Source organism: Protopterus annectens, chromosome 10.part0, assembly GCF_019279795.1.
Source record: "Protopterus annectens isolate FY-2018-M chromosome 10.part0, PAN1.0, whole genome shotgun sequence".
In the NCBI taxonomy this organism is placed as follows: domain Eukaryota; kingdom Metazoa; phylum Chordata; order Ceratodontiformes; family Protopteridae; genus Protopterus; species Protopterus annectens.
Window position 1 is genome coordinate 1,636,763,859 of NC_056744.1, and position 13,309 is coordinate 1,636,777,167.

At 37.6% G+C, this 13,309-nt stretch overlaps 1 protein-coding gene across 1 annotated transcript in view; it reads right to left on the bottom strand.

The window, feature by feature from the left end:
* Positions 1-13,309, bottom strand: part of LOC122813824 (complement factor B-like) — a 436,913-nt gene that overhangs the window by 280,917 nt on the left and 142,687 nt on the right. The window contains exon 8 of the mRNA XM_044086351.1: positions 12,039-12,152. Coding sequence (XP_043942286.1) covers positions 12,039-12,152 — 114 coding nt within the window. The remainder of the gene's footprint in view (positions 1-12,038; positions 12,153-13,309) is intronic.

Here is a 13,309-nt window from a genome sequence, read left to right on the forward strand (position 1 = left end):
TTGATTCGATAAAATATTTTGAAAAAATAATTACTTATTAATAAAAAAATACCTTTTTAAAATTGATAAGGAAATTAAAGTGGGAGAATATGCAACTTAAATATTTGAGAATTATTATAAAATCTAGTTGGAAAGAATCGGTTTTGGTAAACTATAAAAATTTAATTGATAGACTATCAAAACTAATTGATAATTGGAACAAACTGTTTTTCACAATGAAAGACTGACTTACATTGATTAAAGTGAAATTTTACCAAACATTTTATCATATACAGTCATTGATTTTGCTTCCATCCAAAAGATTATTAAACAGTTTAATTCTATTTTACTTAAGTTTTTGTGGTATTCCCAAAAATGAAAATAGCTTTAGACTAGTATATAAAAAGTTGGAAAGAAGGTGGTATTGGATTTTCTAATATTGAATTATATACTAGTCTGTCAATATAAATATAGAAAGTCATTGGCTAAATTATTATATGTCAAATTGAAGACATTTACATGAAATAATATTTATTTCAAATTATAAACTTGAAACAAATGCAAATTTAAAATCTAGCTTTAACAGAATATATGGGTCATAATTGTTTTTTGCATGAACACTTCAGGTAATTCTATGTCTATCCCTTTTGATAATTATAACTATATTCAGAAAAGTTGTGTAATCTAACAGTTTTGTTAAAAAGTTATTAATTCCGATGTTTCATATAGCATATACCAATGGATTTTTTAATCTAACTAAAATATCAAATCTTAAAGAAAATAACATGAAATTTTGGTATCAGTTTCTAGATGGAAATAAATCACACACTGTTGACTACCTTTTGGTCAGGTACAATATAAAGAAAAATGGCTGGTTAAGTATACAGATTTTTAAGGAATTTATTAATAATTAAATACAATTTATCATTAAATATGAATACAAAACCCATTCCAAAAAATTAGAATTTTTCTTTAATATCAATAGTGATATGCCTAAAATATTATCTGCCAACAACTCATAGGCTTTTAAAAACTGAACTTATTGTCCTTAACTGTCATATTGGAATTACCCAACAAAATTTAATAATTACATTTTCTCAGATATTAATAAGAAATTATTTATGAAATATATTAGTAATACTATTAGTAATACTACTTCATCACTTTTTTGGAGAATTTTTACATGGCTGTACTTGCATAGGATGTTTTTGCCCCTAATAAGATTGCCTTAATTTATGAAACAAAATAAAATGTTGGAGATGTGATGAGGTTTTAGATGCAAATTGGTTTAACATGGTTATAGAATATAAAATGATTCTTCCATTTTATTTAGAATTCAGAAACTTTACTAAAGCATTATGGTCGGACAACTGTACTGTTTCAAACTCTTTGATTTTATTTAACGCCCCAATTCCAGATTCCATATCAAAAACAGAAGTGCATCTCCTTTGGTCCATTCTGGCTATTGCTAGGAAAATTATCATGAAGAATTAGAAGAGTAAAAATATCCTCTCTTTTACTGAATTTTTTTTTTTTGCCTAGCTAAGAATGTATTTAACAAGGAATTACAGACTGTTTTTTGCAGAACATCAAACATCACACAAATATTTATCTTGGCAAAAACTTAGAGATATAATGGAAAAATATTAATAGTTTTGTTTAATGTAATTTTTATGGACTCTGTATACATATTTTGTTGATTGCCGTGTTGTTTTAAAATTCATATTATGATTTCATACCATTTTAAAATCTAATAAGTTTTTTTTTAAAGTTGCTATATAGAATTTCAGTAACATTCATTAAAGTTCATTCATGTGTCCACCTAATTACAGTCAGGGCTGAAGCACTTTATAGATGGTATTGTAACTGTAGTAAACTGCCTGTTACATTTGTAACAAGGTGTTTGCTACAGGTTTAAGAAGCATCAGGCCTTTTTTTTTGCTCCTGAACATAGGGTTGAGGGGTGCCAGATTAGAGAATGTCACTGGGTGCTATAGATGTGCCAGCTACAGCTTTAAACCTTTCAGTGCTGCAGTAGTACAATCAAATCAACATCAACCCCTTAATACTGAAGTAATATTTACAATGATTATACTCCACATCATCAGTACTATAGTAATACTTCCAAAGTCAATATCTGTACTACAGTAATTGTTCAAAAATTCAAGTTAAACTATCAGTGCTATAGTAGTATTTACAAAGATCAGTGCATCTGCTCATTAGTACTATAGCAGTACACATATATATCAATGCCAGCTCATAAGTACTATAGCAGTACTTACAATTAAATATCGATGAGGACCACTTTTGTATGGAAAGAGTACTTAAACAGCAGTGGCTAAGTCAACTTAAAATGAGATGAATCTGTTAAGCCAAATACCTTTATTGCAGATGAGCCCAGCACAGTTCAGCCATAGCTGGCATATCCAGCACCCAGCACTGTTTGTCATAGCTGGCTCATCTAATTCCCAGCACTGTTTGGCCATAGTTGGCTCATCTAATGCCCAGCAATATTCAGCCATAGCTGGCTCATCTAGTATCTAGTACTGTTCCCTGATCTGGCACCCTTCACAGCTCTGCTCTTACTTTGCATAATTATGTACTACTGTATTTGTTTCTCTCTGTCTCTCTGAGCTGGGGCTGAAATGGTTCTCTTGTGGAACAAACACACACACACACACACACACACACACACACACACACACACACACACACACACACACACACACACACTCACTCACAAACAAAAGCCCCCCTTCTTATCACACTGTTGGTACCCCCCAAAACAGACTCTATTATTGTGAGCTCTCTTTTCACCACCATGTGCATCAGACAATGCATCAGAGATCATCCATGTGCAACTAACAATGGGCAAAACTGCAATCCAAATTGTAGCTTGCTTCAGATCACCCACCATGACCCAGGACCCCCATTCCACATTTCTGGAGACACTGGGAAATATGAAGGTCCTACCAAACACCCTAATACTGGGTGATTTCAATTACCCAAACATAAACTGGGAGAACTACAAGAGTACTAACCCCCTTGCCCAACACTTCCTAGAATTTATAAACTCGAATGCCCTGGATCAACTGGTCAACACCCCCACCAGAGGGAACAACATATTGGACCTGGTCATCACCAACATGGGTGACCGGTGTTCCACACCGGAGGTCAACCTCTTGCTGGTTAGATCAGACCATTGACTAATCACTCTGAATATCCACATTCTGCCCCGACCCCCAATCAAGGAAATCACAGTGAAAAACTTTTCAAAAGCAAACTTCACGTTACTTAAGACCGAGGTGGAGAGGTTCACAGCCCCCATGCTAAAGGACAATGCTGTCCAAGCTGCTGAAACCTTTGCAAAGGCACTCTATGAGCATCTTCAGGAATGCATGGATCGTGCTATCCCAGGTAAAACCAAGACTCACTCCTCCAAGAAAAGGAAAGCAGTCTGGTGGACCCCTGCCATAAACAAGCTACACAACAGAAGGAGGAAACTAGTACAGAAAAGTGTAAAATCCCAAGAAGGAAAGATAGCCCTGATCAGTATCAGCAAGAAACTAAAATCCCTCATTAAATCATCCAAGGCTAGTTTCGAAAGAAAAATTGCCAATGACTCCAAAGATAACCACAAAGCATTCTTTAGCTATGAGTTAGTGCAGAATAGCACAAAATACACTGAACCAACTGATATTGCCAACATTCTGGCAGACAGGTTTAGTGCAAACTTCACCACCCTCTCACCCTCTAAAGGGCCGATAACCATACCAGAAGAATGTAGGGCCCCATCAATCACAGGTTAAAACAGCCCTATCCAAAGCCAAAAACACAGCTTCAGTGGGACTGGACGGTGTCCCAGGGTGTGACTTACAAGAGATCCAAAATGAACTAACCCCTCACCTAAACACTCTGTTCAAACTCATGCTCTCTACAGGCTACGTACCCACAGAGTGGCACACAGCAACAGTTATCCCGCTCCACAAAGATGGAGCCACAACAAACTCCGGGAACTATCGCCCTATAAACCTGACTAGCCTGATCTGCAAGGTTGTGGAGCGCATCATCATGGAACTCATTAACAGAGACATTGGGAACCTCCAAACCTTGGACCCTACCCAGTTTGGCTTTAAGGGCAGATCATGCCTCCTAAACCTGGTGGACTTACTTTGAGACAGTTACCAAGGCATTAGACGAAGGAAAGGAGGTCCACACAGCCTACCTAGACCTCGCAAAGGCTTTTGACACCATTCCCCATTCTAGTATTATAGACAAGCTCACCAGCTTGAACATAAACCCCTACGTCATGAGATGGATTGCCAACTGGCTCATGGATAGAACCCACATGGTGAGAGTTGCAGGCTCTACATCCGACTCTAAACCGGTTACAAGTGGCGCCCCCCAGGGCTCAGTCCTAGGACCCCCTCCTGTTCGGTATATACTTCTCAGTGGTATAGGCAAGCATAGGAGGACTATGGCTGACCAAGTTCGCAGACGACTGCAAACTAGGGGCCATAATTGATTTTCCGGCTGATACAGACACCCTCCAGAAGGGTCTCACTGAGACGGATACCTGGTGTCAAAATCATGGCCTCAAGCTAAATTGCCAAAAAGTGCATAGTCATCCCCTTTGGAAATAATAAAGCACCCGTGAACTACCACATAGGTGGTAGTCTCCTAAATATAGAAAATGTAATAAGGGATCTGGGGACCCAAGTAGATAGCAATCTCTCCTTTGATAATCATATTGCCAAGGTGGTTTAGAAAATCCTTCTATGTGGCCCACCTAATCACAAATGGGTTCGCATCTAGAACAAAAGAGGTTATTGTGCTTCTCTACTCATCACTCATCAGACCCATCATAGAATACAACGCCCCATTTGGGATGTACCTTACAAGACACCTGCAACAGCTGGAAAGACCATGAAAGTACCTCACCAAGAGGATTACTGACCTCAAACAGATGCCCTATGCAGCCCGATTCAAGAAACTCAAGCTGTACTCGGTTGCATACCACTTACTCAGAGGTGATCTCTGCCTGACATACAAGGCCATGTCCAACGCAGAATTGATGGACACGCTTCACCTAAAAAAAAAAAAAACTCGGAAAGCCACACGCTCTAGAGATATAAACCTTACCACAACGATAAATTGGACATGCTGGAGGGATATATTCCTATCCCAGAGACTCCCCATGCTTTGGAACAGGATTCCAATATACATTAGGCAGAGCCCTTCACTAACACTCTTCAAGAGAAACTTTGACGGGTGGATGGGAAACAGAAAATTTATCCCGGGGATCACTGCCGTGGCTCTGCTGGACAGTGGCGCAGGGAACTAATGGATCTGCTGGATAGAGGCACAGGTTGCTAATCTAAGGGGTGGCGAAAGCCAACACATTCTAGCTAGGCTTATAAATGCCCTTGGGTAGATAGCCTAATACTTGCCTATGAACCTATGTCTCACACATTGTTAGGAAGTCTTTTTGCCTCACATATCTTATCTGAGAGGGAATCTCATCAAGGTCAAAGGATGTTCTTGTCCCTCTAAATTCTTCTGTTACTAGGCCCATCATTGAATACATTGCCTTTATGCAATATATGTATCTAGGTACTTTACAGAACCTGGAATTTTCCTAAAATTCATAATAAAAAAATTTCCAGTTTTAGACACTAAAACTACCCCAACTTGTTAAAATGCCTGTGTCTCTGTACTCCATCTCATACAGTCTCTTGAGAGTCAGCCTTTGGATGTTTCATATTACAAAAGACCATGTACTTTTTGTCCTTCTATGCTTTCATGGAAAATGTATTTTAATAGACATCCTATCCAAAGACCTGAACTTCTATTGTAAGATCAACAATACCTGTTAGCACAATAGGATTCTTAACCACTGGCTTCTCCATCTGTAGAACAGACTTCCTCTGTGCAGCAAGAAAAATACCACCAACAGTGCAAGGTTATAATGCCTTCCACACATGTTGGCCGGTTACTTCACAGGTAGGCACTAAAGGTGGAGGTGTCTGTATTTACATCAAAAATAAATATACTTCAAGGCTGGTCAAACAGGACAATGCACTTGAGCTGATCCATGTTCAAAATCCAATACAACTTCCTTGCAAGCTATAGGTGCCCCTCTTTAACCCAGGAAACCCACACCATGTATTTAAACTTAGTAGAAATACTAACCTTCCAACCCAATACCATATTCATGGGTGACTTTAATTACTCCACTATTAACTGGGAATCCTATATGACACCAAACATACATGCACAGAGGTTCCTGGATTTTGTAAACAAAACTCCCTGGACCAGATAGTCAATACAACAACCAGACATGCAACCATAGGATCTGGTCCTCACTAATATGGAAGACTGCTGCACACCCCCTACTGTAATTTCTTCTCTGGCAATGTCAGACCACAACATGGTCTCATTTGAAGTAAAAATAAAACCTAGACCCCCAGCTAAACCTGGAATATTCAGGAACTATTCTAAGGCTAACCTCCTGCTATTAAGTGAGAACCTGGCAAAATTTCAAGCCCCCATAAACCCTGAGAACACTTCTGTCTATGCAGAACTGTTCACAGAAACCCTGTACAAACATGTTGATATCTGCATAGAGGCAGATGCACCCACCAGGAAGAAGTACAGAACTAAACAAGCCACCCTGGTGGAATCACAAAATCAATTGGCTGTATAACAGGAGGAAGAAAATCATGGCAAAAATTAGGAGGTGTAGCACCCAGCAGGATAAAAGCACTCTCATCAAACTAAACAAACAACTCAGAGGACAAATAAAGTCTACCAAAGCCAAATTTGAGGTAAGTTTGGCCTCCCAGGCCAAGGACAACCACAAAGCATTGTTTAGCTATGTCTACACCCTCAAAGGCAATACACAATTGTGTGCATAGCTCATTGTAAATAGAACCACCTATACTGAACCAGAAGATATAGCAAACCTCCTGGCTAATAAATTCAGCTCCAACTTTACCCCTCTCTCCCCCTCAACCTTCCCTCAGGAAATATCATCAAATATAACTCCCCCTACTATCACTAGGGAACTGTTCCTTAACTCTCTCTCTAAGACCAAGAACACTGCATCAGTGGGCCCAGACAATTTCCAGGATACCTTATAAATAGCATGAAACATAACCTATCAGGGCCTCTGGAATTACTATTTATCTTTAGCCTCCAAACAGGCTTCATGCCTCATGAATGGAGAAAGGCAATCATTCCTCTGCACAAAGGTGGGCCATCTACAGACCCTGGGAACAACAGACCCATAAGTCTCACTATTCTTATATGTAAAGCCATGGAAATAATTATCATGGAGATGATCAATAGAGATATAGTCAACCTCCAGACACTGGACCCAACCTAGTTTGGTTTTGTCAAGGGCACATCATGCCTACTCAACCTGGTGGACTTCTTTGAGAAGGCCACCAAAGCAATGGATGAGGGCAAAGTCATTCACACTGCCTACCTTGACCTTGTCAAGGCATTTGACACAATACCCCACTCAGGTATTATTGAAAATCTCAAGAGGTTAGGTACAAACCCATATGTCACCCAGTGGATAACCAACTGGCTCACAGACAGGACCCAGGAAGTTATAATTGAGGAGTCCACCTCTACAGAGAGGCTAGTCACAAGTGGAGTCCCTTAGGGATCAGTCCTTGGACTGCTCCTTTTTTGGCATTTACTTCTCAGAAGTCAAGGCCAGTGTCAGTGGTCTCTGGCTGACTAAATTTGCAGATTGCAAATTATGAGCTGTCATTGAGTATCACACTGACACAAATGTTCTCCAGGAGGGGTTGACACAGAAAAACAACTGGTGTCAGAGCCATGGGCTAAAACTAAATGCCAAGAAATGCATAATAGTATCCTTTAGGAAGTAATCCATTCCTGGTAACTATCATATTGACAACAATCCCCTTAGAGTTGACCCAGTCATCAGGGACTTAGGGACACACATAGATAGTAATCTAGCCTTTGATCATCACTTGTCTACAGCAGTAAGGAAATTATTCTATGTTGTGCAACTCATAAACAAAGGTATGGCATCTAAGTCCAAGGAAGTCATTGTTCCACTATATTCGTCATTCATCAGTCCTATCATTGAGTACAATGCCCCCTTTGTTATGTACCTAACCATATACAACAAATGGAACGCCCCTGCATATTCACAAAATGAACAGCACAAGAATTACCCATTCTAAAGACTTAAACCTTGCCTGTGATATAAATAGGACCTGCTGGAGAAATAGGTATGTATCCCAGAGACTACCTCGTGTATGGAACAGGCTCTCCATCCATGTGAAGCAGAGTTTCCTCCCTAACCCAATTCAAGTGCAACTTGGACAATTGGATGGGAAACCAGAAATTTATCCTTGGTTTGGTACCTGTGTCTCTGATGGACAGAGGTAACCTCTAAATGGTTCATCTCCCAGGCCCATGCTTACACTTATCAAGGGTATCAGAACTTGTCAGAGATTTGGGATTCATGTCTAGGCTTAAAAAGGCCCTTGTGGTCATTAGCCTAGTAAACAACTATGAACCTATTGTCAGTCTGTAAGCATTACACTGTAGTACTTACAGAGAAATAGTTCAATAAAAACACAATCTGCACCAGGGAAGTACATACGTGCAACAATCAGTGTCATCCTAGTAGTATTTAGAAAGAAAGAGAGACAGAGACAAGGAAAGATCAGTGCCAATCCATTATTACCACAACTGTTACAAATATATCACAGTAGTATTTACAGAAGGAATTAATAACTCCTCATTAGAACATATCTCTCAATGAATCAGGACTAAACCGTAAGAGAATTAAAGATACAATCCAGAAATAATCAGAGATACTTTTAAAATATTAGTACTATGAACTTGAGACACTGACAGAATAAGAATGTGAATTAATATGCACTTCCTGAAGTAAATGAAGTCTATAACTCTAATTGTTGTCATTATTTTTATTATTTATTAAGTGTAATTCACCACTTTTTCTCCGAAAATTAATAGATTTAGGAGGGCTGGGGGGGGGGGGGGTGGAGATAAAATTTGAGTCGAAGTCAGGGATGCCCCTGGAAATTAAAGGCAGTTGAGAGGTATGTCATTAGAACTAGATTAGTGTTTCCAAAAATGACAGGCCATTCATTCCAGATGAACAGTGATTAGAGATCAGATGATGAATTTTAAATGAAATCAGTGCCCGTGTAAAATATTTTTCCAGTATGTTTAATTTACGAATGTGGAGAGGAAAAGAATGGAAATCTTTTAAACTAATTGGACAATATTGTCATCTGCTGGACAGATTTTGCATTTAATATTTTTTGTTACTCTTCATGTTCTAGTAAAAAACATGCGAGTCAGTGAGCTGAATACACTTAAAATGATAAACTAATGAAAGACGCAAACGGTGCAGCGAGTGCATAACCGATCAATAACTCACTGTATGAGTGTGGGAAGTTTATCTTAACAGTAGCTGAAATAATTATTTTATTTTTGACATCTAGATGATAATTTATGATTTTGTTCTACCAAAAAGCTTATTTAATCAGTGGCAGGTGAAAGGTTGAAGTAGTGACGATCAGAGCCATAATGAAGGAAGTTGGGAGGGTGGCCTAATGGTTAAGGTGTTTACCTCACAAACACAAAGTGCAGGGTTTGAGTCTCACAAGGGATAATTGGCTAAGCTTAAAATGGCTCACAAGGGCAGTTAGCTTAGTAAGAATCTATGACTCTATAAACAGTCTTGAGAATAACTGTTGATTGGTTAATAAAAGGTTCATGCATTATTTTTAATTTTGTCTGCAGTCCTGCCAGTTTAAAGCTGAGAAGCATATTCCCCTCTTTATTTAAATTAGTTTTTTATTTGCACAGCTCTTAACATTTATTTATTTATTTATTTATTTGAAGTTTGTTTGCCAGGATGGTCCATTGGGCCAAGTGAACCCATTTTCAATGGAGTCCTGGGGAGAAAAGCTCCATGGGTACAATATCAAGTAACAATATATAAGAGTAATACAATAGCATAATGTCAGGAAAAGAATAAAAATAAAATAAAATAAAGTAAAAAGAAATACAATGCAATACAATACAATAATGCAATAAAATAAAGTAAAATACAAAACAATATTGTAATAGTATGTAAGATTGAACAGAAGAGTACATATAAGCATGTGAGAATGTTAATACAGCAGGAATGTGAAGCTTAGTGACTATTCATGTCAATTAAATTTTTTTTTTTAGGAATGTTTAAGGAAGGAAATAGAAGTAAATGCAGAAGAATATAGACTTAAGAGATTATTTACGATGCTTTTGCTTGTTGGATTTCACGTGCAACTTAACTAACACATAATTCATACATATTCTGACATTCACATACCCACACTGCTGATACCAAATTTAAATTATACTATTTATGCACTCAGGTATATGAACAGCCTACCTCATCTAAAAGGTGTGGTTAAACAAACCTATTCCATATTTAAAGTGCTAAACGTTCGATCGCACACACTATAATACTGCAGCTTACAAAATGTTTTGCAGAAATATTTGAGGAAGAGAAAAAGAACTATGTAATGTAAGGATTTTATCTGAAAGTCAAAAAGGGAAATTTTCCAACCACAAGCAATGTTAGTTCTCAAGTATTCACAAATAAACCTCATACTTCAATTTGCATGGTTATATTTGTGTTATAATTAACAACTGCACCCCAATAATGAAGGGTAACACAATCAAAGAGTAATTAGTACCCCACGGAGCATTTTTTTGGCAGTGGTAGTTTCCATGTGGAGTCTGCCCATACCTTTTTGTCCACGTGAAATTGCACAGCGTTATCTTTTTCCCCCAACATTCCAAAGATATGCTGTAAGTGAAATGGTGATCCTCCAATTTGCCCATAGGTGTGCATACCATGTGCGAGTGAATGTGTGTGCAGTCTGCAATGGGATGATGGCATTCAATTCAGGATTAGTTTCTCTGCCTTGTTCCCAGTGAGTGCTGGGACAGGCTCTGTTAATCCTGAATTGAATTAAGTAAGTAACCAGAGAATGAACAAACAATAATAATAATAATAGTATGAATTACTGAACAACTTGACTGCTCACATGCACTGATCATATCAAAAGAATAACAAATATTCAGCACCAAAGCCCTATCATGTTATAAAGCAGCCAAATTTCTTAGAGTCTGTTTAAAACAAACTTCTAGTGCATCCAGAAACACGAGGTATGGTGGTCAGGAGACAAAAGGACCAACTATACTTGTAGCAAAATTAAGAGCAAACCAGATAAATTGGTTTGAGCTCTAAATTCACCTGCACTACTATCTAAATAACTCAGGGAAATGGTGAGCTTAAATAACAGCTGACGTTACCACCCTCAATTTTTTTAGCATCCCACTTTTAAACATATTCATAAAATGTATAATATAAGCATGGGAGACAAAATGCAAATTTTGACTTCTGAAGAGAAAAAAAAATTAAAGCATATGTACACATTTTTCTGTTTGAAATACATGCAGGAACAGGCCATATATGCATTCCTCACTCTTTGTGTGAGAAAACTAGTATACCAGTTTAAAAAATAATCATATAATGTACAGCATAGTCATGTGAAAAATACAGTATTAAGCATATGAATGTTCTTTTGTGGTAAATTAGTAAGTTAAAGTATTTTCTTGTTATTAAAACTGTTAAAGCTTGGTATTTACTGCCCTCTAATGGTCAAGTATAGAAATAGCAAGCAGTAGTTGGTTCATGAAAATGTTTTATTAGACAGAGATGTACAGGAAGCTTGTTTTCAACAGACTTAAGTAAAGGTTATTGCTTTCATACATTATGGTAATTTGGTGCTGAATGATTTGTTCTTCTTAGGATTTACTTTGTTTCGTACACATAGTCCCCAGGGTTCAGTTGCTTCAGTTTGTTGTTTCCCTTTACACTCATCTTAGCTGACCACCATTTACATATTTGACAGTTAAGAAGAAAGAGGCATCCTTCTATTTAAACATGTTACAAATAAGAAAAGGGAGACACATTGCTTTGTTACCATCAGTAATAAGAAGGATAATCTGTTTGGATCTATTATGGCCATTCTTCACAACAGACTCCAGAATCTTCTGAAGGGCTGCTCCAGTATTGGTCCCAGACTGATTGAAGAATTCTAGTTTTTTTAAAGGAAACATCAGAAAGTTAAAACATGAAGGCAATTAATTGTGTGTGCATGCAGCGTCAGTTAAAATGTAGTGGAATACAATGATATACAGACAAAAGGCAAATGCATTCAGAACTCCGATATATACAACCTAATGAAGTAGTGACAGAAACTGTTAATTTCCACTGCAGGAATGATTTCTTCATAGAAATCTCTTAAACTAATGTAAAATAAAAACAGAAATAAAATATTGTGGTTGTTCATATTCAGTTACATAGGAATGGTCATTTTACTGTAACAATCATAAAATAGGCATAGATTATTACATTTCCCTAAAATGTGTATGTGGTGCTAGCAGTCAGTTTCCTTTTGTGATATATTAACCAAAACTGCACCACACATTCAGATATAATTTACCTGAATAGAGGTAGTGTTGTGGGAAGGGATTTTCTAATGTAATACATAGAGTTAGGGTTGGGACAGGGGCTGATTAGGGTTAGCATACATTAATAATTTGGTAGGAGTGGGGTGGGGAGCAAAGCCTTACTAATGCATGTTAACCATAACCTTAACCCTGCCCCAACCTTAATCTTTCACATTGCCTTAAGAAGAAAAAAAAAACTTCTGCACATTACCACTACTTGGAAACACTCCCCATATGCAGCAACAGTGATTTCTCAAATGTCCTTATTTTGACTTAAATCTGAGGTCTGTCCCTCTGAATCCCTCTTAATCCCTCTTAAAACTGGTGACTGTTAGAGAAAAGGAGGTGAACTGCACTAAATAAATAATGATAGTAGTCACAGCTGTACACTTTTACTTCAGAAAATGTATATTATACAATGACAGGTCATTAACATTCAAAAGTGTGCATGTGATTGGTCAGTCCAAAAAAAGTCCAGCACCATTCAGGAGGTAGATAGAGTCAAAATTGAATGTGACTAAAACAACAAAAACAGCATACTGATTTCGGCCAAATGTACAGCTTTCTTGAGTGCATCATGCAAGATGTACTGCATAAGCAGGGGAATGTAAATCCCACGTGCATGCGCAGTGCAACAAGAAAGCATCAGGATGCAGAAAGAATGCAGAACACCACCACGGTGCCACTATACAAAGACATTACTTAAGAAAAGTAAGTCATTTCTTTCTTAAATAATGTCATT